General features: G+C 33.8%; 1 protein-coding gene across 2 annotated transcripts in view; it reads left to right on the forward strand.

Moving 5' to 3' along the window:
- The first annotated feature begins 216 nt into the window (after window positions 1-216).
- Pfas (phosphoribosylformylglycinamidine synthase) overlaps window positions 217-26,493 on the forward strand; it is a 31,543-nt gene continuing 5,266 nt past the window's right edge. The window contains exons 1-7 of one of the 2 annotated variants that reach the window (XM_070106728.1): window positions 217-305; window positions 1,183-1,326; window positions 3,396-4,330; window positions 7,628-7,707; window positions 7,879-8,139; window positions 8,249-8,463; window positions 20,029-21,832. In XM_070106728.1, coding sequence (XP_069962829.1) covers window positions 1,249-1,326; window positions 3,396-4,330; window positions 7,628-7,707; window positions 7,879-8,139; window positions 8,249-8,463; window positions 20,029-21,832 — 3,373 coding nt within the window. In that variant the 5' untranslated portion in view covers window positions 217-305; window positions 1,183-1,248. Of the gene's footprint in view, window positions 306-457; window positions 591-1,182; window positions 1,327-3,395; window positions 4,331-7,627; window positions 7,708-7,878; window positions 8,140-8,248; window positions 8,464-20,028; window positions 21,833-26,493 lie in introns of those variants that run through there. The other variant, XM_070106727.1, reaches the window with a different exon arrangement.

Raw genomic sequence — 26,493 nt, forward strand, 5'->3', positions numbered from 1 at the left:
GATAAAAACAATTATCATTTTCACGGCCTCCCTCGTTGGAGGACCTAAACTATACAATTACCATATGTATATGCATACACATATGTATGTAATTATATGCGGTTTTAAAATATATTTATGATATATGTATTTAGTTCATGGATAATATTCGTATTCTGTTATCTATGATTTAGTTTGATATTTTCAATTAGAATGTGTGAAGCAGTGTTGGCAAACATTAGCTGTCAGATTGAACGACGCTTTTCACTGTTAATCAAACAGTGTGATAAACCATTTTCCAATATTACCACTTCGGCAAGAAATTTGTATGTATATTAAATATTGTGAAGCCGCATTGGTGTTTTTATTAAAATCGGTTAATTTGTTTTTAATAAATTACGTCGTGCCAAGTTTTTCAAAGCTGCGTGATTCGTTCTTGTTACAAGCACACAAACACACGATTAGAACACTTCTTTTATTAAAAAACCGAGCATTTTATCATGGTTTAGCATGATTGTATTCTGTATAGTGCACGAATTTCTCTATAATTCATAGTATTAATAACAGTAGATATGGAGATTACAACAGCGTCGTTGTATTACTCTTTTAGAGTGAGTATCATTGTATAAATCTACTATAGGCTTATACAATGGTGAGTATGCTAATAAAATACATTAGTTTGTGAAGATAGATTATTATTCTGGCTTTACTCATCGTGCTAATTACCAAGAATCAAGGATGATAGAATTATTTTTGTACCGATCTAAATATTCACTAAATAGTATGTGATATATATTCTGCTTATTTATATCATAATCTTGCATATATTCTCTGAATATTTGCACTGAATTTATAAAATACTTATTTTATTTTGTATGCAATTGCCAAGTTATAATGGAAATATTTTCATTAATTTGTTATCAGCATTGATTTTTTGAATTAAATCGTATCGTAAGCGTAATAAGAAAATAAAGTATTGATAATCGCTGGACTGACATAAAATTTTAGTCTTCTGTATTTGTTTTGCTTATTGCTGATAACCTCTGAAGAAAAATATTACAACCTAACTATACCATATGTGTGTATGATCATAAGCATGTATCACACAAAGTTTAACATTGTGTAGTGCTAACATAAACTTATATTTATTTGCCAGTTACTTTTAAACAACGCTGTATAAAGGTCTCGTTTTATTCACTAAAGCTGCTGCTTGATTCGGTTGTGCCACACGTGTCTTTAAGAAAAATATTGACTTAGGTGATTGTCGCCATGCCGATTTTACGCTATTTCTCCCCGAACACATGGAGCGAACCGCATAAGTCGAGATTACTGAAACAATTGCAACAAGTAAGTATCTACTTTATTTAACTCGTAATAAGATTTATTTTTTTCATGTAAATTAATTGAGGGGACATTTACACACATTAAGTTGTTTTATGGGCGATATAATGTTTGTATGCACATACATATGTGTATAAGTACATATGAAAAAGTCATTTCATACCTATAATACAATTAGCTAATTATAATATATATACATATGTACATACATACATAGGTACATACTTATGTATGTATACAATGGGGAATAAGAAAGTTTTATTATACTCTTTTTGGTATTAAGAGTGTCAAGAAGTTGGAAAATGAATAGTTTAGGTCCCCCAACTAAGGAGGCCTCAAAATTAAATTTTTTTTTAAATGGTCTTATTTTGAGGCGAATATTATAAATCCGTGAACGGAAAGTGAACTTTTTCAATAATTCTAATTTTTAATGTTTTCAAAAAAAAAAAAAAATTTTTTAGTGCCAGTGCAGAAAGAAGTTTGACGCGATTAAATTATGAACACCTCGGTTTTGGACCGACCAGGGTTATTTTTTTGAAGCGCGGCCGAAGGCCTTCAGTGCGGAGAGGAGTTAGATGATCTCCGATATGCGTTCATACCATCAGATCGCGGTGCAAAAGAAATTGTGACTGTTACATTTTTTCAGTATCAGTATCACAAGAAAATGTTTAACTCGCTGAACTGATAATTACAGCTAAGTGATCTGAATTCTGCAGAATTTTGCCGCTACAACAACAACTAAGTGACTTGAAAAATATGTGCAAAGTGCGTTGAATATATTTGAAAATACGTACATAAATTAATGAAAAATTTCACTTTCCGCTCACGGATTTGTAATCTTCGCGTAAAGATGATTTAAAAAAAAAAATTAATTTTTGGGGCCTCCTTTGTTGGGTGACCTAAACTATACATTTACCGATCCACGTAACGAGCGGAGTTAGTTAGTCATGGTCGTGCGTCTGCCTGTCTGTCTGAATGTACGCGAACAGCTCCTCAGCTTGTGAGATATTCGATCTTTTCACAGGTCCTTTTCCCCTCAAAAAGCTGCTCATTCGTGGGAACGTCGATCTCGAACCATTATAGCATATACTTATATACATAGCTACTATAAATGCTGACCGATCAAAATCAAGTTTTTGTATGGAAAACTTTTTCATTTGACAAGATTTCATTACAAAATTTGTCAAAGATTATTTTCCAAGTTAGCGCTACAATCTTCGATCATATTGTTCGGATCGGACTCCCATAGCATATAGCTGTATGCAAACTGACCGATCAAAATCAAGATAAGTTTCTTTCTCTAACCTTTTATGCTATAAAATATGCAAAGGGTATTATAGCTTTGGTGCAGTGGAAGTTATCGTTTTTTGTTGTATTAAATTAAATGTTTAAATTAACATGCCATTTGTAAGTTCTTAACTCAAAATCTAAGAAGTATATATTATTAAAAAAAAGTGTTGTTCGCTGCGATTGATATTTCTATGGAAATTGCCGTTATTCAGTTATGAATGATTGTGAATAAATTTTTGTGTAATCTATACATATACTATATGCGAACTGATAATTGTTTCATGTTGACTACATCTCTATGAAGTAAGTTAATATTGTGAAAACGAAAGCACAATTAAAATTTTTGAGCGCGTACTCAACATAATTGCATACAAACTTTTAGATCAAAGATGGCTCTATATGTTGAAATAATTAATTAAAAACCATCTCCCGTAAATAATTCTTGACGATAGCAATTGTTAAAGTTTTGTAATGGGAACAGAGTTTTCTGCAAAACTTTTAAATTAAATTTAGTAAGGCAAAAGGTAAATTTGAATGCAATTTGACAATTGAAAATAAGTGGCGTCAAATAAAAACTACGATTTTAAAATAAAATTTTTAAAAGATGCATTCCCTTAAAGTAAGTTTTATGTATATTTAAAACCATTAGCTACAGCTTCTTTAAAAAGCATATAGCGTTAGGCTATTGCATTATATTATACATAAGTATATGCATCCATATTAACTTTAGAATATAACTTTCATTTTAAAGTTATAAATTAATAATATTTACTTACTTTTCATAGATATCTGGCAATATTTCATCATTAGAAGTTGAAAAATGTTTTCATGTGGAATCTACTTCTCGTATTGAGGATAATACAAAAAATATATATTTATTACGCTGGTTACTTAAAGACCCACAGGCTGATATATCTTCGTTGAATAACAAAAGTATTTTGGTCACTCATTCTCAGGCGTATCTCATTGAAATTGGTCCGCGCTTAAATTTTTCCACTGCATTCTCAACCAATTGTGTGAATATATGTCAAAATGTTGGCCTAAATAATATAGTACGCGTAGAGATGTCAATGCGCTATCTTATTGGATTTAATTCAACTCAAGGTGTGACACAAACACTAAAAGCACAACTTGTTGATTTTCTGGGGGATCGCATGACCGAATGTGAATATATTAGAGAAAATTTACCATTAAATAGTTTTAACGAACAGCTTCCGAAATATCATGAGCCTTGGTATCACGTACCTCTTTTAACAGTTGGCCGACCAGCTCTGGAGAAAGTGAATTCTGAATTAGGCCTTGCGTTTAACGACTGGGATATGGATTACTATACGTATTTGTTTCAAGAAGTTCTAAAACGGGATCCGTCTACTGTTGAACTCTTTGATTGTGCTCAAAGCAACAGCGAACATTCCCGCCACTGGTTTTTTCGAGGCAAGATTTTATTGGACGGACAGCAAAAACCTGAGTCCTTAATAAAAATGATAATGAATACTCAAAAATTTAGTAATACGAATAATACTATAAAATTCAGCGATAACAGCAGTGCAATACATGGCTTTAAGTGTAAATTAATTCGACCACAAAAATGTGATAAGCCCAGTTGTGTTAACTTGGTAAATGCTGAATCAGACTTAATTTTCACAGCGGAAACGCACAATATGCCGACAGCAGTTGCTCCTTTTAGTGGAGCTACCACCGGTGCAGGTGGAAGATTGAGGTGAGTACTAAAAATAGGTCAACATATGTATAATATGTTAGATGAACACAGTACATTCATATAGAGGTATGTTATGTGTTAGGGTTAAATATTTGGTGATCAAAACATGAAAGTATTGCTTTTTGTTGATAACTGTACTTCGCATCCTAGAGATGTACAAAGCAAGTTGAAAAATATAAATCTCGTTTATTTTCCTCCCAACATGATTTCGTTACTGCAACCAATGGACCAAGGCATTGTCTATAACATGAAACAACTTTACAGAAATTTTTTTTATTATCTTGTGTTTATGTACAAAGCGGATACAAGAAAAATTCGACTGTAACGAAGCTAAAGATCTTTTTATACCCATTCAAAAATGCAGCTGGGAAAATATACTTGTATTAATATTCCAGAGCTGAATTTTTGAATGGGTATAAAAAGATCTTTATCTTGTTTTTGATTGATCAGTTTGTATGACAGCTATATGTTATAGTGGTCCGATCTGAACATGTGAAGTACAGTTATCAACAAAAAGCAATACTTTCATGTTTTCATCACCAAATATTTTGTCGATCTTTAGAATCTATTTCGTTAAAATCTCTCTTGTCATCTATGCTTTTTTGTTAAATTCATAATTGACAGTTAAAAATTGTATTCCCTTAAAGTACCTCGATTACTAGGTCTTTCCGATTACAAGAAATTTAAGTTTTTCTAATCTTTTCATATTGCTTTCCACCAGCGCAGTTATTCTCATTTTTGGCAAGCATTTGAAAAACAAAGCAGTCTCATCGGCATAAAAGATATCGTTTGTGTTGTAATTTTCAATCAATCTCGGTAAAACGTTCATTACCTATTTTGCACGATTTTGTGTATTGGCGTCAGGACTTTGCCCTCATAACAATTTTTGAATAAACCATGCCGTCTTTTGAACTTGTCTAACCAACATGTACTTGCTTCAAATTCATGATGTCCTAGTGCTTCAGCAAAACCTTTGGCTTTGCTTCAATAATAATTCAGATAAAGGAAAATTCTTACCACGTATTTTTTAAAATAACTTCTAAATTTTTTAAAATATTTGATGAAGTGCTAGCAAGAATATCAAGCGGATTAGTAATATCTTTTTGTCGTCCCTTCTTTAACTGTGTTAATAATCAATAACTTTTTTTCAAGTGAAATGCTGCTTCGACGCGTTATTTTAACTTTAAACACTGTACAACTGCAAAAGCTGAAATCTCTATTTTTATTTTGGGATTCCCCTTATTACACTTTATCTATTTCTGGGATCACGCAGTTGCATATAACTGAGTGTAACAGAAAACATATTTGAAAAAATTCACTATATGGGAAGAAAAACTTATGAGGCTTGAAAGTAAAACGAAAAAGCTGTTACTTCGAAATTATTATAAGGAGAGTACATTATATTTAAGTTCACTATAATGAAGTTCGACTACCTTTTAATTCACTCTTGAATTCGATCACTGTATTGTTAAATGAAAGTCCCAATTTTATGGCTATACATTTATCTTTATTTCTAATTCCAACAACTTAACGCTTTATTACTAATTATCCGAGTTTATAACTTCTTACTTAGATCTCATTTACTTTCTACACGGCAGCGCTCTAACTAGAACTGTTTCTGCTGCACAATCCGGCATCTTAGTAGATCATTAACCAAACTTCGACACTCGAATTTTGCTGGCAACTACGAATTTTGTTGTCTGGTTAATTGTGGCAGATTAATTTTGTTCTGGCATCCGTCTTCGTCACACTGCCCTCCACCTAAGTTTGATCGTCCCGATTAGATATATTTGCGGTACCAAACGCATAGTATTTATGTCTCTCATCTCGGGGCTAATTCCATTGGAACATCTCTTTACCCACCTGTTGATGAATACGTTCGCTACTGGTTCAACCTCTAAATTATGAATTCTGTATAATTCTGGCCATTCGTGGAAATGGTCCTTGACTACCAACATATATTTGTTTTCTACTTTATTTGTGAGAAATGGACTATCTACATTTATGGCAATTCGCTCAAATAGTGCACCTAAAATGTATTGTTTAAGCTTGAACCTCAAACTTTTAGTTGCAATGTACTCAGCTTTTGCCTTAATTTCCCCAAGGTTTCAGTGATTCTCAAGACCTACATTTGGACCGTTGTGCAGCTCGTTGGGAAATTTTGGAATTATATACATATATACATTACACTTTGCAAATCTGGATCTTGTTGCAAAGACTGTGAGAACCCTTGTACTGGTATACACTCTTCTTGCTCTTCCTACATTGATATATGAAGCCCGTGCGCCTCCAACTGTGCTGACATATACGCTCCAATCGTTTCGAATTATGCTCTCTATGCGTTAGCATCTGCGACATTGTCGTAACCGTGACTCCAATTTGGACGTTACTTCATTTGTTGTCAAACCATGTTTCTCCAGCTCCTTTTTCAGTTGTAACATCTTCAAATTTTTAAACTTAGTCATTTTCAAACAATTTTTTCTTTGGGAGTTTATTTGACAATCCCACTTCTGACACCAATTGTAACGGATTTCTGGATAAATCGGATTGTTAAATAAAATTCTCAATTCAATGGCTATACACTTATTTTTATTTGGTAAATGTATAGTTTAGGTCTCCCAACTAAGGAGGCCTCAAAAATGAATTCTTTTTTTCAAATCGTCTTATTTTTACGCATAGATTACAAATCCGTGAGCGGAAAGTGAATTTTTTCAATCTCTGTTCAGGGTACAATTATGGTTCAAAAAAGCATACCGAATTTATATACCGCTAGCACTATTGAAATTAATTACGGAATGTTTTCTGACGCTACCACAAATAGTGTTCACTTAACTCTGTTCATACGAGGTCTCTTTTGTCGCCCAAACCAGTTTTTTCGTAGGCGAAGAAAAGACGAAGGGCCCGTGCCGCTCGTGCCCGGGTGTCACGCTTTGTGTTGGGATGATCTCTTGTATACGAGTTTCGGTTAGAAGTGAATTGGCACTTAAGAAACGCATAGAAACTTTGCCAGAAACCTCTGGTAACGCTATTGGGTAGCTAACCGCTAACTTAACAGATATATGGTTTGCAGGGTATGTACCAAGTTCATCAGAATAACTCAATTTTTACTCAAATTATTTCCTATAACTTTTTGACAACGAAATAAATGTTAAAGTGTAAACTCTTCTGTAAAATATTTATTTTGTCACTTATACCATATCCTTTTGTGGTTAGATTTCGTAGTATTGATGGTGAATATAATTTAAATTAGAAAATAGTACGAATTATCATTAATTAAGTATATATATCTATATTTAGGGATGTCCAAGGAGTCGGACGTGGTGGTATACCTATAGCTGGCACTGCTGGTTATTGTGTTGGTTGTTTAAACATTCCAGGTTCGTATTAAATTACAAATATATAAATTAATTATAGTAATATTTTTATTTATTAAATGCAAAGCGATCTGTGTTGTATTAAATTAATATATATGTACAATATGTAAATTATTATAAATAGAAATATAAGCATGGTAATTTTTCAAGCACTTACAAATACTTACTATGCAGGATATATACAAACATACGAGAATAATACTTTTGAATATCCTTCATCGTTTGCCAAGCCACTTAAAGTTCTAATTGAGGCAAGCAATGGCGCATCCGATTACGGCAATAAATTTGGTGAGCCTGTAATTGCTGGTTTCGCTATTTCATATGGTCTCGAGAATTGGGTTGGTGAACGCCAAGAATATGTTAAGCCAATCATGTTTAGCGGGGGTATGGGCATAATGGACCCAACAATGCGTCAAAAAGTTGATCCGAAAAGAGGTAACAAATAAAAAATTGTAAATGTGTGATTTATTTGAAAATTTTGATATATTTGATTTACGTAAGATTTTTGAAATGTTTGATTTACGTGATGATTTGAAATTTGTAGGAATGTTACTGGTTAAAATAGGCGGACCAGTATACCGTATTGGTGTGGGAGGTGGTGCTGCCAGTTCTGTAGAAGTACAAGGTTCCAGTTATTCCGATATAGACTTCAATGCTGTTCAGCGTGGTGATGCCGAAATGGAAAATAAGCTTAATCGCGTTGTACGTGCCTGCATTGAAATGGGCGATAACAATCCAATATTAGCCATACACGATCAGGTAACATATTACAATATTATAAATAGATACATTGATACTCCTTAGAATAAGAAGATTGATAAACAGTATTTTGTTTGGTTAAAACTATTGGAAGTGTAGTATAGTAAGTTTTTCAAAATTTTATAAATGTTTGCTTTAAATTATCAAATACATTGCAATAGAAAAAATGAAGATATTAATTTTCTAAATACTTTTTTGTAGAGCGTCAAATTTCCTATAAGGATATAATTTGGTTCAACAATCCGTTAAACCGGTTCAGAGTTGCAAAAATCCAAAATTAAAGAAAAATTTGTTCCGTGTTATTTAAATGGGAAATAGAAATCTGCGATGCGCAATATTAATATTAAGGGCTCTCATTTTCACAGTCGTATTTTTACATTACGAAAGTTTTAACGTGAGGATTTCGAAAAAAATTTTTTTTTTTTTAATTTGAAAAAATTAAATTTTTTTTTTTGGATCAGCCTGGCATACATACATGTGAGTTCGCATACATATTGACACCGAATTGTGCGAATCGTCTCGGAGTTGACAAAATTTGTTTCAATCGATAATGTCGTTCATGTTGTCACTTTTGCCTTTTTGCAGTCATAGAAGTTATTAAAGATTTAATATGAATGGCAATTTTATATACCTTATAATTTAATGCCTTTTATAGTGCATAATATGAAATAAATTAAAATAATATTTTAGTCGCTAATAGGCCATGTTGCCAATTCTCTTTTCAGAAGGGGACATCAGACTGTAACGGATTTCTTGATAAATCGCCTCTATATTTCTAATTCCAACAACTTAACAATTATTGCTCGTTATTCAAGCTTACAACTTCTTGCTTATGTCTCAATTGCTCTTAACACGACAACACTCTAACTAGAACTGTGTTTGCTGCACAATTTCCATTCTTGATCAGAACGTAACTCCATGGGAACACCAAATATCATTACCCACTTGTTGATGAATGCGTCCGCCACTGGTTCAGCCTCTTGATTAGGAATTATGTATACTTCCGGCCTTCGTTGAAATGGTTCTTTACTACCAAAACATGACTTTTTTCTAATTTTTTGGTTTGAAATTGGCCATCTTCATCCACGACAATTTGCTCAACTGGAGCACCCGAATTGCACAGTTTCATCTGACCATGACGACTGGACCTTGACCCTTTAGCTACAATGCACTCAGCATATTTGGCAATCCTCTCCATAGCTTATTGACGACAACCAGTCCAATAAAACCTTTGCTTCAGTATCTCCAAGGTTTTCGTGATTCTCAAGTGCTCTCCTCTTGGACCTTTGTGCAGCTCGTTGAGTACTTCAAGACTTCTAAGCTTCGGAACAATCATATCTCTTTGCTCTTCCATACTTGATGCAAGCAGCCGCTCACCAACTTTAAACTGCTTCGCTCTGCCCAATATAAATTGGCGACTGAGCTTTCTGCAGTTATTTCTCCACTCGTTGTACATTTGTTTAATTCCACTTCATGCATTACACCTTGCAAATCTGGATCTTCTTTCAAAGACTCATCCGTCTCAGCTTCAATTTCATCCTGCTCTACCACCTGTGCTGGTATATACGCTTCGTGCTCTCCCGACTGTGTTGACCCTTGTACTGGTATACACGCTTCCAACTCTTTCGACTATGAGGACCCTCATACTGGTATACGCGCTTCTAGCTCTTCTGACTGTGAGGACATCTGTGTTGTTATACACGCATCCTGCTCTTCCAACTGGGGGGACACTTGCTTCGAACTCTGCTGACACACGCTCACCAAACGCTTTCAACGCAGCCAAAATAACCTCTGTTGTACATTGAGACGTATTCCTCAACATTAACGTGTTCTGCTACCATGGCCTTTCGTAAACGTAACTGTAAGTCGGGCTTTACTCCATTTGTTGCCAAATCACGTTGCTCCAGCTCCAGCTCCAGCTTCAGTTATGAAATCTTTAGATGATTAAACTTAGCCATTTTCAAACAAATCTCTCTCTAGAATTTATTTGACAATCGTCTAAATTGTCCACCTATAACTCACTCTTAAGCTCGATCACTGGATTGTTAAATAAAATTCCCAATTTAATGTATATACACTTATCTTTATTTCTAATTCCAACAACTTAACACTTATTGCTCGTTATTCGAGCTTACAATTTCTTGCTTATGTCTCAATTGCTTTTAACACGACGACACTGTAACTAGAACTGTGCTGCACAACCCGGCAACACTTATATAGTAAATCTTTCACAAAAGTTCGCTACTAGAACATTCTGGCAACTACAAATTCGCTGTCTAGTTGCTTCTAGCAATTAAACGTCGGTTCGATTTTGTTCTATCATCTGTGCATTGTAGAATCCTACAAGTAACACAGGAATCAGCTGTTTTCCGATTTATGTAACACAGCTGAGATCACCTGATCGAAATTTGTCCTTTTTGACACAGAGATGAAAATAAATTGAATGTAGTTTAATATTTTTTTTTGTTAAAATGTATTTGTAATGGAAAACATTAACGAAAACTATCAATTTCCAATCATCAATTTTCGAAACAAAGTTTATTCATACTTATTGTTTTTTCTCACCACCTCTGAGCATGCCATGTAGGCGCATTACCGATCTTTTTTGGATGTTCGGTTCCCCCGGATGCCTATATTCACCCATTATATTATATACAGTTCTAAATCAATCTACTTTTCATAAAAAATATAACTAGAAAAAAATATATATGTATAATAGTATAATAATATTTACAAAATATTCTTAATCACTAATTAAATGTAAATTTATTCTTTATGAATTTTAATAATCGAAAAATATTTAAATATGTAATAAAAACATTCCTAAAGTTATAAACTTTAAAACATAACACGGTAGCACACTGTGATTTGAGGCGTTTGGACGTTTTTGCGTGTGTTTAGTGAACATCTTGGGATTGGTTTCTTGCAGATTTATACAATGCATCCATGTTTGTCACAAGACAAATTCTTCAATTTCTGATTTTTAGCATCGTCGTGAGCAAGCAGCTTGTGGGCAACATGCAAATGCGAGGGGATGGTAGAATTTTCAGTGGCAGTTCAATTGTTAAATTAAAATTTTTGCTGGTTTGTATTGGTATTCAAAATAGTATACGCGCGTTTCTTATGAATGAATTTGTAGTCGTTGCAATATGAAATACTTAGAATCAAAAAAATAAAGTGTGTCTGCGTCTTTTTTTGTCGCTTGCGTGAGACCAAAGTCTTTTGCAAAATGCATATTGAGTGACATACATACATATGTACGATATACGAACGTATGTGTACATATATGCAAATATATTTGGACATGCGCATAAAGAAATGGCGATTTCAAGAATATTAACATACAAATTTATAATTCGAAACAAATAAAAAATGATAACTGTTTAAGTTCACACATTAGGCTAATTCATACAAATATCGTCTGTGATGATGTTTGTATAGCACACACTATCCTTATTGCAACATCAAGTATTTTGCCAAAGTTCAAATCTTACTGTTTAAATGACTATAAAGTCCCCTTCCAACTACACCGCTTCTTCAGGGTAAATAATGTCACACCCTAATACAACACACCACACCTTGGAACACAACACGCACTCACAACATAAACGACCACACTGCACACGATGTCAACACAGAAATTACCACCATACACGATGACACCCCACACCATCAACAAAAAGAGGGATTGGATCTTCAATTCACCTCATTCGAAATAATTCCGATCTCTTTGCGCAACGTATGAAATCGCTATCTCCGCTACCAACCGTCAAAACTTTCTGAGTTTAAAATCGTAGTATTAATTTTTATCAAAAAAGTGTTAAACCAATAAAAAACTTGTGAAACATTCAATAAAAAAAAATAAAGAATATTTCAATTTAAACTTTAAAAAGGCGTTTGTGAAAGAAACGGGAAGTAATAATGTCAATGTTGAGTGCTAACATTATAGCATAATTATTCATGGTCCTTCGAGCCTTAAGGAAAGGCACTATTGAAAAAAAAAACATAAAATAAAATAATAATAATAAATAATTATATTAAATAAAGTGCGGAGATCTTACTTACATATAAAATACATATACCTAAAGCAAAAAACAGTGTACAGTGAAACAAGCAAGCGCGGTACAAGTGAATATACATCTTATATATATAAAAAAAAAAAAAATTAAATAAAAAAAAAAAAAAAAAAAAAAGTACCGAAGACAAAAATATACATATATATACATTCAGTGCCGTAAAAATAAATACATATATACAAATTGTGCGGAAAAATAGAATAAAAGATAAGATATAAATACACTAAAAAATATATATAATAAAATACATAAAGAAGTGCAACAAATCTTTCACATACTGTCTGTGAACAAACATAAAACATATAAAAAACGGGCGCGAAACCTATATACAATAACACAAATTAAACGGGCGCGATTACTAAACATAATATATAATACATACCAACATAATTATATAGTAACCGGGCGCGAAATAAAAAATAAAATCACACAAATCTTCTACAACAAACTAAGGAACATACCTGCGGGACAAAGGACAACAACAGCAAAGTTGGACAGTGGAGAGAGAAACAGACTTTTCGGCATTGACACACATACACACATCTAAAACCCCCAAAATACCCTTGAGGCGGTACAAAGTGAGTCGTAACGATTCCTTTTACTTATTTATAATTTATTGGCATATATGTATGTTAAAAGTAATAAAATCGGGTTATATTCAAATATAGCGGTTACGGCCAAACTGTTTTCACGTACGGTTAATTTCGAGAAAACCGAATACAGTTTGGTGCATTATATACATCCATATATACAATATATATATTTATTTTAAAGAAACCAAAGCCTATACATGCTTACCTTTGTGTATCCAAACACACAAATTTAATAAACACAAACAAATAAAAAATAAAAATTTTCAAGTATTTACTTGACCACTTTTTCCGGCAATACCCCTTATGTTTAATAAATCATAAGCAGGATTGCGAAAAATAAGTAAGCAAGGCAAATTGGAAAAATAAATAAAATTCAAACGAAAAAAAAGAGAGAAAAACATACATACATATTGCACGATTACTTGCCAAGTACTTACAAATATATACTATATATATTTCATTTAATATACGTTTATATACGTAACTAACAAAGTTACGAAGAGAATAATTCTTAACATATATACACGAACGGTACGAACTATAAAGTGTGTACCTGCACATGGTTTATTTTCTTTTCCCGCTTCATTCCTCTAGCCAACCTAACAAGCATACATACATACACGCGGCTTAAAATTTGCCTATGTCTGTATACCCTACACACATTGGGTACAATATTTAAAATTATTTTAATTAAAAATATTGCTAATAATAAAAGACTTTAAACAAAATAATAACAAAATTTCCGAACACTAAGCGTTGCGGTCCATAAGTAGGAATTATTAAATTTTTAGACAGAATTAAAATTTATTACAACCACAAACAAAGACAAAGTTATACTTGGTGGGAATAGCGCATAACTAGCACACACACAGTTGTACATATATTCAAAGACCGTATCGGCACTTTTCTTGCAATACCCCTTGTTCTTGTTAAAACACAAACAAGCAGGATTGCAAACCAAACTTTTAAGCATATTACATATGCACAAAAAAAAAACGCACATAACGTGCACGCTTATGTACAAAGGTTAATAACCTCATTTTTAAGGCGGTAATATACACAATTAAAATACATACAAACGAGTACATAACAATAAATTATAAAATACAAAGAGAAAAAAAAAAGCGGAACTAAATAAAACCCGATAATAAGAAAAACGAAATACGCGTTTGTTATTGGCGAAGTCCGGATACAACAAAAAAAAATATACTATTTATCTAAAAGGTAATCTCTTCATTTATCCAATATCATCAGTGTACACTGAGAGAAAAAATAGATAAAATATATCTAAACAAAAAAAAAATTTTAATTTTTAATTTTACTTTCATCTTTTTAAATGAACGCAGATTCTAAGAAATCTAAAGCAATTCAACATCTAAAAGTACCAAAAATGATTTCGGACGAAAAGAGTCCATGTACACCTGCAGAAGCTACACGCTCAAAGTAAGGTGCTACAAAACAAAAAAAGATAAAAGAAATTTCATATACCAAATTCATTGCAGAGAGTGACAGTCTAATACGATACTGCACTCGATTTTCATCTTCGCCGATTCAGGACAATTCTGAATCGGTATTAGAAATTAAAAAAGACAATCTTGACAATTTTTGGACACGTCTCCAAGCTGCATATGATGCAATCGTAGAATCTGACGACTCAGATCTACCGGAAAATTTCAAATCTTCTGCTTACGCCAAATACGAAAACTGCTTAGACCAGTTCGAAGAAACAAAAGCAATGATTTCTGACCAATTAAAATTAATCAAAGCAATTGCACCTACTCCACAGCCAAGAGTAGAGCTGCCGCAAATCCAATGCCAAGAGGCAAGTTCAGGTATCCATCTCGAGGTGCCCGCATGTGACACAGAAATATTTGATGGAGGTTATGAAGAATGGCCGTCCTTCCGGGACATGTTCACTGCCGTATACATCAACCATCCAAAATTATCAAAAGCGCAAAAATTGTATTACCTCCGATACAAAACAAAAGGTCAAGCAGGCATAATAGTCAAACAGTTCGCACTTAATGACGAAAATTTCCATTTGGCTTGGGAAGCTCTAAAAGCAAGATATGAAAATGAAAGAATATTGGTCGATAACCAAGTAACGACACTAATAAACTTGCCTAAAATTCAAAAAGAAACCAGTGAAGAGTTTATAAGGCTGCAATCCACTGTTTCAAACTGTTTGTCGGTTTTATCGACACGAAATATTCCCACAGACAGCTGGGACCCTATACTGGTAAACATATGCACTGCCGCATTACCAGAAAAATCGTTACTTTTATGGGAGCAATCGCTCTCATCACGAAAGAAATGCCCCACGTGGCAACAAATGAAAGACTTTCTAACTACCCAGTACGAAATCGCTGAAAGGGTAGACAAAAAGCTAGTTAGAACTAAAAACGTTCAAAACGACCTAAAAAGAAGCTTCAATAGACCCCAAGCTAGTAGCAAAAATAAATTAAACAGAAGCTTCTACAAATCTCAATCGTTCACATCCGAACAGAACAATCATACGTCATGCGAACTATGCACGAGAGGGCATAAACTACAATCTTGCGAGAAGTTTAAAAACTTAAAAGTTAACGAACGAAACTATTTCGTGAGATCAAAAAAACTTTGTACAAATTGCTTGTCACATGCGCATAAATATAAAAATTGCAAAAGCAAATTCAATTGCTCATATTGTCATAAAAGACACCACTCAATGCTCCATTACAGCAAATTTCCCATATCACCCCAAAGAAGCGCTTATACAAAAAGAACCACAGGTTTAGTGGTAACAGAAACTGCCAAAAACCAAAATCCTGGAAATTGCCAAAAAGCACCGTGCTGCTCAAAGGCATTAAAAATACAAACGGTACACAGCGATATTCAAAGTAGGGTATTACTACCCACAGCAGTCGTCTCCATCGAGCACCGAGGAGAACTTTTTAAGCTTAGGGCCTTAATAGACCAAGGATCACAACGATCATTTATAGCGTCTAAGGCACAAAATAGGCTAAAATTGCCATCAAAACAATCGAATTTTGAAATTACGGGAATGGGCGGAAGAGTAGTCCGAAACTCAAATAAAATCTGCCCCATTGCCCTAATTTCCCCCCAAGCGGATAAGCGAATTGTAGCAGAAGCTATAGTTCTACCGCAACTTACTAACATGCTTCCATGCTATCACATAAATAGCAAGCATTGGCAAAAGGTTTCACACTTAAAGCTAGCAGATCCCAACTGCAACACCCCCGCTAACATAGATATTCTAATAGGCAGCGACCTTATACCGCAAATAATGCTTGAAGGTGTTGAAAAAATTTCAACGACCCTTCTAGCCCAAAATACAATATTCGGTTGGATTCTAAGTGGACTAGTTACTGAACCAATTTCCACATCAACAACTCAAGTTGACGAAAATTCAAAAGAATACCTTAATTCACAATCAAGGATATTTCGGGAGTTAGAAAAATGCCCCCTCATATCAATTAAAACCCCAGAAGATCAGTATTGTAAAGACTTCTACAAAGCCACAACTACTCGATCAAATAATGGTCGGTACGTCATACGACTACCACTAAATTCACAATGTTCCAACACTCCAAGAATTGGCCGAAAAAACAAACTCAGAGTCCCTTCTGACAAGATCAGTTTTAAAAAACACAAATATGTAACTTTTCGACCCCGCAGGATGGCTCTTGCCAATAATGATACAAAAATCCTGATTCAAAAAGTTTGAGATATGTTGTGCCCTCCTACTTGCCAAATTAGTGCATACGCACTTTAACATACATATATCCAAATTGTCCCAAAAAAGTCTAAAAAATCGACACATAACAAATTGTGCTCTAGTAGCTTACTTTTTCAAAATTATAAAACAATTTAAAAATAAAGTTAAGCGATCAGCATGCTCCCAATGCGATACAATGACGCACCAAGCCTTACAACAAGCAAAGGTCGCTCTAATCGCATATATCTAAGCCCCCTTCGTATTGGTGGTTTATGGGAAATACTTGTAATACGTGTACAAATCCACTTAAAAAGTAGCCGTAAATCACAAATCTTACGCTCGCAAGATCCCTCTTCAAAGGTTTCAAAGGAGCACCCATTCTGGCCATATCTGAGCTAGGCGTGGAGTCGCCATCCTATAAGCCGATAATAAAATAATAGTAGATAACCGGCAATAAAATGAATAAACAAAATTATACCATCTAATAATACGTCGTCACAACAACAAATCGAATAAATGCAAAACAACGTTGCTTGCTTAACGCACTAACTTCTAAATCAAAAAACATAATACCAATTTCAAAATAAAGATTCCATCCTACACGTACAGGTAAATATGGATCTACCACTACTGCATTATCATACATACCGCGCCCTCGGCTACTCCAATTGCAATACGCCGTGATACCTGGGACATTTACAGCATATCTGTACTACTAGGCAAAATATTCGCCTAGGGGGCCCAGGATGTTTAAATGACTATAAACTCCCCTTCCAACTACACCGCTTCTTCAGGGTAAATAATGTCACACCCTAATACAACACACCACACCTTGGAACACAACACGCACTCACAACATAAACGACCACACTGCACACGATGTCAGCACAGAAGTTACCACCATACACGATGACACCCCACACCATCAACAAAAAGAGGGATTGGATCTTCAATTCACCTCATTCGAAATAATTCCGATCTCTTTGCGCAACGTATGAAATCGCTATCTCCGCTACCAACCGTCAAAACTTTCTGAGTTTAAAATCGTAGTATTAATTTTTATCAAAAAAGTGTTAAACCAATAAAAAACTTGTGAAACATTCAATAAAAAAAAAATAAAGAATATTTCAATTTAAACCTTAAAAAGGCGTTTGTGAAAGAAACGGGAAGTAATAATGTCAATTTTGAGTGCTAACATTATAGCATAATTATTCACTTACCACAGATATTTTTTTAATTTAATGGGTTTATTAAATTATATTTAAATACATGTTCATTATTATTTCATTATTTTAATTTTTGTTCCTACGCATGTCCAAGAACATCTGCATCCACATCATAAATTTTGCTTGGTTCCCTTATAGAGTGGTGTAGTTCGTTGTGTGATATGCTTAATTTGTATCGAGAAATACTGATATATTAGGGCTTATTTACGTAATATTATAATTATTTGCGTAATAATATAAATACATATACGTTCATACTTATTTAAATATTTTTTAAATAAATGCGATAAAAAATATCTGAAATAATTATGTGGTAGTGCAACCCCTGACCCCTCCTTGCCTGCGATCGTTTAACGTGCTTCGTTCTAGCTGTTCTCGCAAAAAGTGATGTCTTTGTTTGCGCGGGGCAAGGAGAAGCAAGCACCAGCGTACGTGTACTTATAAATGGATGTGTGATTTTCACATTTGTATAAATATGCATCAATATGGGAATATTTAATAAACCTAAATAAATGACATATTTTTCTGAAATATTCTAATTATTTCATTGATTAAAATAGGCTATTTAAGTAACTGAATTGATATCAACTAAAACGTGAAATAATAAAAACAAAAATTAAGATTTTTGATTTACAGGATTCGAACGTAAGCGTTTGTATTCGGAATGACTTAACTTATTCACGTTTACGACCTAAGCCACCGTAAAAGAGAGAACGCAGCCGCTTAGCCACTCTTTTATTGCTATCCGTTGCCTATTAGATATTGTTCATGCAACGCACAAATATTTTTTCAATAATGTTTAATAATTCTGGGGCTATAACCAATATTTCCCTTATATAATTTGAAAGATTATTTTTAAATTACAAAAATTATGATTTTTTGGTAATATGTAAATGTAAATCGGCATGCGAATAATTCATGTAAGAACATTCTTTGTGTCTATTTATAGCCTTTCCCCGTTTCGGTCATTGCATGGTGTATTTCCAAAGTTTCGAAGTTATATTTTTCAATGTTCTTGTGAAAAGCTGAAATTAGTACGTTTTAACATTTGCGCTTTCTCTATTTATTAACATTCTCTCATCAAATATTTTGCTGAAGTTCAAATCCTATCACAGATATATTTTTATTTTTATAAAACTTGTTTATTAATTGATATTTTAAAGAAATTTTCATTATTATTTCCTCATTATTTGCATTATCTTGTCAAAAAAAAATTCCTTCTCTTTTTTTCTGTTAATTTTTGTTCATACTCATGCCAAAGAACATCTGCGCATACATTTTGCTTGGTTTCCTTATAGAGTAGTGTAGTTCGTTCCGTTCCCTCATAGCGTGGTGAAATTTTACTTTCGAACTTCCGAGTTTTCGATGTTACCTCATATAAATTTACATTTTAGAGCAGCCAACAATTGCGCTTTCTCTTCTTATTAACCTTCTCTGCAAAAAGATTTGATTTAACATTTCCGCCTTCTCTATTCATTAACATTTTCTGGTTTCAGTACCACTGAAAAAAGTTATAAACATACAAACATACAGGTGAAGCTAATAAAAGCATTGTAAAAATAGATAAATTAAAAAATTCAAATAAGTACACAGTATATTCTAAATATTCAATTGAAATTTGAGCGCAATTGCAATCATGGAAAGAATTTGAATGCAATCATGAAAAGGAATGCTGAATTATGTTATGTAGCAGATAACTGTTATGAACCGAAGCTTCTCTCTCCATCTTTGAATATATAAATAAAGTATGTATGCTATCAAATCAATATACACAAGTTCGTCTAAATAGAATTCCCCTTTTCCTACGCCACATATTTGTATATTAATTAAATTTTGCCAAACTCCTCTCCACAAATGTACATACATACAAAGCAAATAATTGCATTGCATAGGATTAATTATTGTGTTGTTTGTAATGAAATGTACGAATTATAACATACTATTTTTTATAGGGTGCCGGCGGTAATGGCAATGTTTTAAAGGAGCTAGTAGAGCCTGGTTTCGCGGGAGCAGTAATATTTTCGAAAGAATTTCAATTGGGTGATCCTACCATAAATGCCTTAGAGTTGTGGGGTGCAGAATATCAAGAAAACAACGCACTGATTTGCAAGCCTGAACATCGTAAGGTTTTGGAAGAAATTTGCTCACGGGAGCGCTGTCCAATCAGTTTTGTTGGTGTTGTTACCGGAAATGGAAGAGTGACATTAGTTGAAAGTGAGGCTGATTTTGAGCGCGCTTTGGAGTTGGGTGATAATTTAAATTCAATGGGTGCTATACCCTTTGATCTTGAACTGAAACATGTACTTGGCGATATGCCACAAAGGGAATACAAATTGGAGCGTATTTCAGCAAAGCTAAAACCATTATCACTAAACGCAGCTTTCAATAATTCCGAAGGCTTGAAAAGTGTGCTAAGTCAATTATCTGTAGGAAGTAAAAGATTCCTTACTAATAAGGTAGATCGATGCGTTACCGGTCTAGTGGCGCAGCAGCAGTGTGTAGGGCCGTTGCATACTCCTTTAGCCGACTACGGCTTAACTGCAATTTCGTATTTTGGAAAAGAAGGCATAGCTACGTCTATCGGTACTCAGCCTATAAAAGGCATCCTTAACGCTTCTGCAATGGCACGTATGTGCGTAGCCGAAGCGATATCTAATTTGGTTTTTGTAAAAATCACGGAATTAGCAGATGTTAAGTGCTCTGGAAACTGGATGTGGGCAGCGAAATTACCTGGAGAAGGTGCCCGTTTATATGACGCTTGCAAGGAAATGTGTCAAATGATGAAGGAACTGCATGTTGCAGTTGATGGTGGAAAGGATTCACTTTCTATGGCTGCAAAAGTTAACGACGAAACTGTAAAATCTCCGGGAACTCTTGTAATTTCTACTTACGCACCATGTCCAGACATTACCGTGAAAATAACTCCAGATCTTAAGGGTCCTACTTTAGGAGAGCAAACAGCCCTTGTATGGATAAACATCGAAGGCAAGTTTCGATTGGGTGGATCCGCGCTAGCCCTTGCGTTTTCACAGCAAGGAGACGAGTGCCCGACCGTTTTGCGAAGTGATATTCTTGCTAAAGCTTTCACCACTACTCAAAACTTAATACAGCAGAGAAAACTCTTAGCTGGGCACGATATTAGTGATGGTGGCCTTATTGTATGTCTATTGGAAATGGCATTCGGAGGATTATGTGGATTTCAAATTGACTTAACCAATGTAATGGAGGTATTAAAAAATGCTCATATCGATAAGGCAGCAAAACTGATTAGTAAACCAGAAGTGGCTGTCTTGTATGCAGAAGAATGTGGTTGGGTTATTGAGGTGCCAATGAAATTGCTGTCGGAAGTTCAAAATATCTACACGAATAATGGGGTTCCGAACTATTATTTAGGTTCAACATGTGGTCATGGTCTCAATTCGACCTTAATTATAAAAAGTCATTCCGAAACCATTCTTCAGAACGATGTTCAAACTCTTTTTAAACAATGGGAAAGAACAAGTTTTGAGATAGAAAAACTGCAATCGAATCCAGATTGCGCTTTGGAAGAATATAATTCGTTGAATTATCGTTCCGCTCCTAAATATTATTGTAGTTTCGACTTAAATGCTGAAATAAGTGTACTACGAGCAATAAATGTTGTGAGCGTTGCTGTTATTCGCGAAGAAGGTATCAATAGCGAGAGAGAAATTATGGCATCCCTAATTAAAGCCAATTTTGAAGTTCACGACGTTACCATGTCTGATTTGTTGTGCGGTAAGTGTATTCTTATACATTTTAAGATCATAAATAAAAACTATATTTCTATTTATTTACAATGAAGCTAATAATAAGGAAGAAATATTTATTTCAGAATATGATAAATATGTGTAATATTTATGTGGTAACAACGCTAATTTTCTTTATTTTTATTTGATTATGCTCAAATTTTAAAACATGTATGTATGTTGTGTAATTGCATATCCCAAATTTTTATGACTACAAGTATAATAAGCATTCCGGTTTAATTATCCACATATATCTTATGAAGTTACATTAATTATGCATCCAGGTATTTTTTTTTTATCTATTTCTTATACAGCAGTATGTAAATAATTTTGTTTTTTAATAAAATTATACAATATATTAAAATATAGTCAGCTTCAACGTTCATAGAATACAAGCAACGTACATAGATAGATAGATAGATAGATAGATAAGAAAATGGAGTATGCACAGCGACCTAAGGTCTATTGTGCCCTCCCCTAAGTCACAATGACTCACTTCGCCCTAGCACATTGATCAATTCCAGTATACTGCTAGGTGCTTATGAGACGATGTCATCCCTATTCGGAAACATGGAGCCAAAGACCCTGAACGTTCATAGAATGCAAGGTTACCAACGTTCATAGTATACAAGATTACGACAACCGTTCACGTCATAAAACCAACATAGTCATATCTAAAGTGGGACTAATTTGCAAAAAAAAATCCTGTTTTTTTTTTTTGCGTTTTTTGTTTAAATCATTATTTGCTATATCTCTCCATCATTGCACATTAAGACAGACTTAAACACAACTATGTATGTAAGCCTTGCCCAATTTGAATAGGAGATATTCTTTGAAATCATCCTCTTTAAAATTATTGCAGCTAAATCTTGAATTTTGATTACTGTCTACGTCGCAAAATATAATCCAAAGTTTTTCTAAACTTTCATTTATACGAAATATTAAAAAATGTAAGAGGAAAACATATATATAAGTATTTCTTTGATATACTGATACAAAATCAGTGTCATTAATATATTCTTATTCAAAATTTTACATTACAGTAGTTTCCTCCGCCTTAAGATTTTCAAAGTTGTACGAAATTTGTATATTTAAATTTCGTAATAACATTCATAGAATTTTGTCCATATCTTTGCTAACAACAACCCACTGTATACTTAATCCTCGTTTTGAATTTTTTAAAGCGGTTTTTACTAAAATTTTAAGGCTCTACCGCTTCAAAAACGCCCTTGATATTATAAATAATATGTGGAGACATATTGTAAATTGAAATATTTTTGAAGACTAAAATAAGTTTTTTAAATGAAAAACTACTTCATATCATTTTATTATTCATATTTTAAGCTGTTTCAAAGAAAGAAAGAACACAAACATATTAAGTAAAAAAACTAATGCAAGCAGCCATCTTGAACCAACTTCGTCATCAAACATTCTATTAACCAGAGATAAAGAGATGCCCAACTCATCTCTTACTGGAAATGAGAGCGTAATTGCTAAACGTCAAAACCTGAACGTCTGACGTTTAACAATTGGAAAAAGAGGGACGGAAGATTGAAATCCTACAGAAAAATATGTGAACAGAGAGATTTGTTGCCGCTGTTGAAGATCACAAACAAAAATTGGAAAACAATTAAAATGAAAGAAAACGCAAAATTGAAATGTATGTCATTAAATCTTTTGTGATGCCATGTTTCGTAGTAGTAATTTTCAATTGAAAATGATAAAAAAACATTCACTAATTGAGAGTTAATACATTTTTTCTCTCTTTAAGTATTGAAAGTGCAAAAATCAGTTGTTTTAATATATCACGAAATCACATAAGGATTTATATAATTTTTCCATATGTTTAACGCATACATGTGAAATAATATTTAATCTTAATAAATGTTCGGTATTATAATTTAAATGTACAAAAATTATTATTTTGTCCGATCTAGCTACAATGCAAAATGTTATAAAAAACGCTAATTTTGAGGCGCTCTCACACTGGAAAGAGTTGGGCATCCCATTATCCCTGCTATTAACGTTGCAAGTTTACGACAACTTTGAAATCATATATTTGATGGCGAAGTTGGTTCAGGTTGGTTGGTTGCCATAGTCTCTTAAATATGTTTGTGTTATTTTAATCTTGAAATTTCTAACTAACATTTTTAAATATCATTAAATCCGTTAAAAAAGTGGTAAATTCGCTGTTTGTTTGATAAAAAAAAAAACATATTTCAAAATCGATTTTTACAAATTTTTAATATAATCTAGTGTGTTTCAAAAGTGTAAATTGTGCAAAAATCGATTTTGTGACGCTGAGGTTAATAAAAACTCAATCATTTTAAAGTGCATGATGTAATTATTTAAGTTCTTGTCATTTACAAAAATAAGTGAGAGTTATTAGCAGGTTAGTCATAAGAAGCTGAAACTCGGCAAAATTGCATCTTGTCATTTACAAAAATAAGTGAGAGTTATTAGCAGGTTAGTCATAAGAAGCTGAAACTCGGCAAAATTGCTTAAAACATAATTATAAAAGAAATCTCAAAAGTGCGCATCGTCCTGCGCATTTTTTTTTTCCTAAGAGCCACCATTTTGGAGATATAACGCTTTATAAAGTTGGATAATTTGTAAACATATTTTGCATACGTTTCGACGTATAAACATCACTGAAGCTGTTAAATAACCAAAATTAGTTTGATATTGGTGATTGTAACTAGCCTATTTAAAATATAAGTTAAACTATGAGAATCTCAGGTATAATGAAACCCAGTTCCTAAATTTATACGCCAGTGTAACCTTGATGTAAACTACTTGTTTAGATAAGTTGTGACACGATTGTTTCGTTAAAAACACGCGTAATAAAAAAAGAGAAACTTCTTAACACGATATTTTGGTACTGCAAAAAAGTATGTAATGCCAAATGTGGTTGCAAAAAAGTTGGACTGTTTTGTTCCCTGGCATGCACACATTGTCAAGGCCGGTCGTGCTCTAATGTTGAGTCTCTTACTGTTGAGGACTCCTATGATACCGATGAGGAATCGCTATTGCTGCAGTTTACTTGCACAAAAAGTGAAATAGAAGAAGAAGAACAAGAGAAAGAAGGGAAGAAGAACGAGAAGAAGAGGAAGCAGAAATAACGAATAGATTTAGCAATTTTTTTTTTATTTTTACACGGCCTCCATTTTTACCAACCATTATGAATGATATTTTTTGCAATGGTTTTAAAACAAATAGAATCTCAGACGACCCGTGGAACAGGCCTACTGTGGAAACCACGTTAAAAAATCGCGCTAAATAAACTACCTCATAGGTGGCGTGGAAACATGTGCAAAATATGAGGATTACAAATTATCCAACTTTTTAAAGCGTTATGTCTCAAAAATGGTGGCTCTTAGGTATCAATCTATTTTTTGTAGAGAATTTTGTAATCTACAATTTTGTTTTCATTTTTTGAGTTTTTTGCTCATACCAGAATTATGCGGACTTTTGAGATTTCTTTTATAATTATGTTTTGAGCAATTTTCCCGAGTTTCAGTTCATATGAATTTTTGTAATCTTGAATGTGTAAATTGCTCGGATTAGGTATGTAATACTTCATTTCTTCTAGGTATATTATTACGAAAACTTCAAGGGGAAGGTCTTGAGGAACAGAGTACTGACATCGAATTATTGGATCTCGAATTCAACGGTCTAGAGTAGATGTCAAATTTCTATAATTTTTTTTTATAATATCAAGTGCGTTTCTGAAGTGGTAGAAACTTATATTTTGCAAAAATCGCTTTTCAAAAAATTGAAACGAGGATGAAGCGTTGCAGTTAGCAAAAATATTAGGTCAAGTTCGTTCGCTTTTTATTTAAGAGATGGCGTTATTGTCCATAGTACTAGTGTTACGTGTCGCATCATGTCATACTATACGGCGCTGAAAACGTGTTTATACGTGCTAAAAGTTTGTCTTTGACAGCTTTGACGATTGATTTACTCAGTTCAGCTCAGTGAGCGCTCGTCAAAGATGGACACCAACAGAGAGAAAATTCGCTATATTTTACAATTTTTCTTCGATCAAAGCGAAAAAGCAGCCAAAGCGGCTGAAAACATTAATTTAGTTTATGGGCACGATACTGTAAACGAACGTGTAGCACAAAAGTGATTTGCAAGGTTCCGTTCCGGTAATTTTGATGTCAAAGGTACATCACGCGTCGGGAGGCCTGTCGACGACAGTCGGGTCTACGTAACCGGAACGGAGCCGGATTTATTCCGGCCAAGGACTGTCAACTCGGCAGAATTCTGTCGCTACAACAACAACAACAACGAAAATTGCGATAAAATCATGGAAATAGTGGAAACAGACCGACTTATTTAATTGCTGAGGAACTAAAGATAAGCCAGAAAACCGTTTGGAACCATTTAACCATAACCTTGGATTCAAAAAGGAGCTCGATGTTTGGGTGTCACACGAACTAACGCAAAAAACATGATGGACCGAATTTCCATCTGCAAATCGCTGCGGAATCGCAACAAAATCGACCCGTTTCTGAAGCGGATTGTGACTGGCGATGAAAAATGGGTCACTTATGACAACATCGAGCGCAAACGGTCGTGGTCAAAGCTCGGGGAAGCGGCCCAGATGGTGGCCAAGACCTGATTGACGGCCAGGAAGGTTTTGCT

This window comes from Bactrocera oleae, chromosome 3 (genome assembly GCF_042242935.1).
Source record: "Bactrocera oleae isolate idBacOlea1 chromosome 3, idBacOlea1, whole genome shotgun sequence".
NCBI lineage: Eukaryota > Metazoa > Arthropoda > Insecta > Diptera > Tephritidae > Bactrocera > Bactrocera oleae.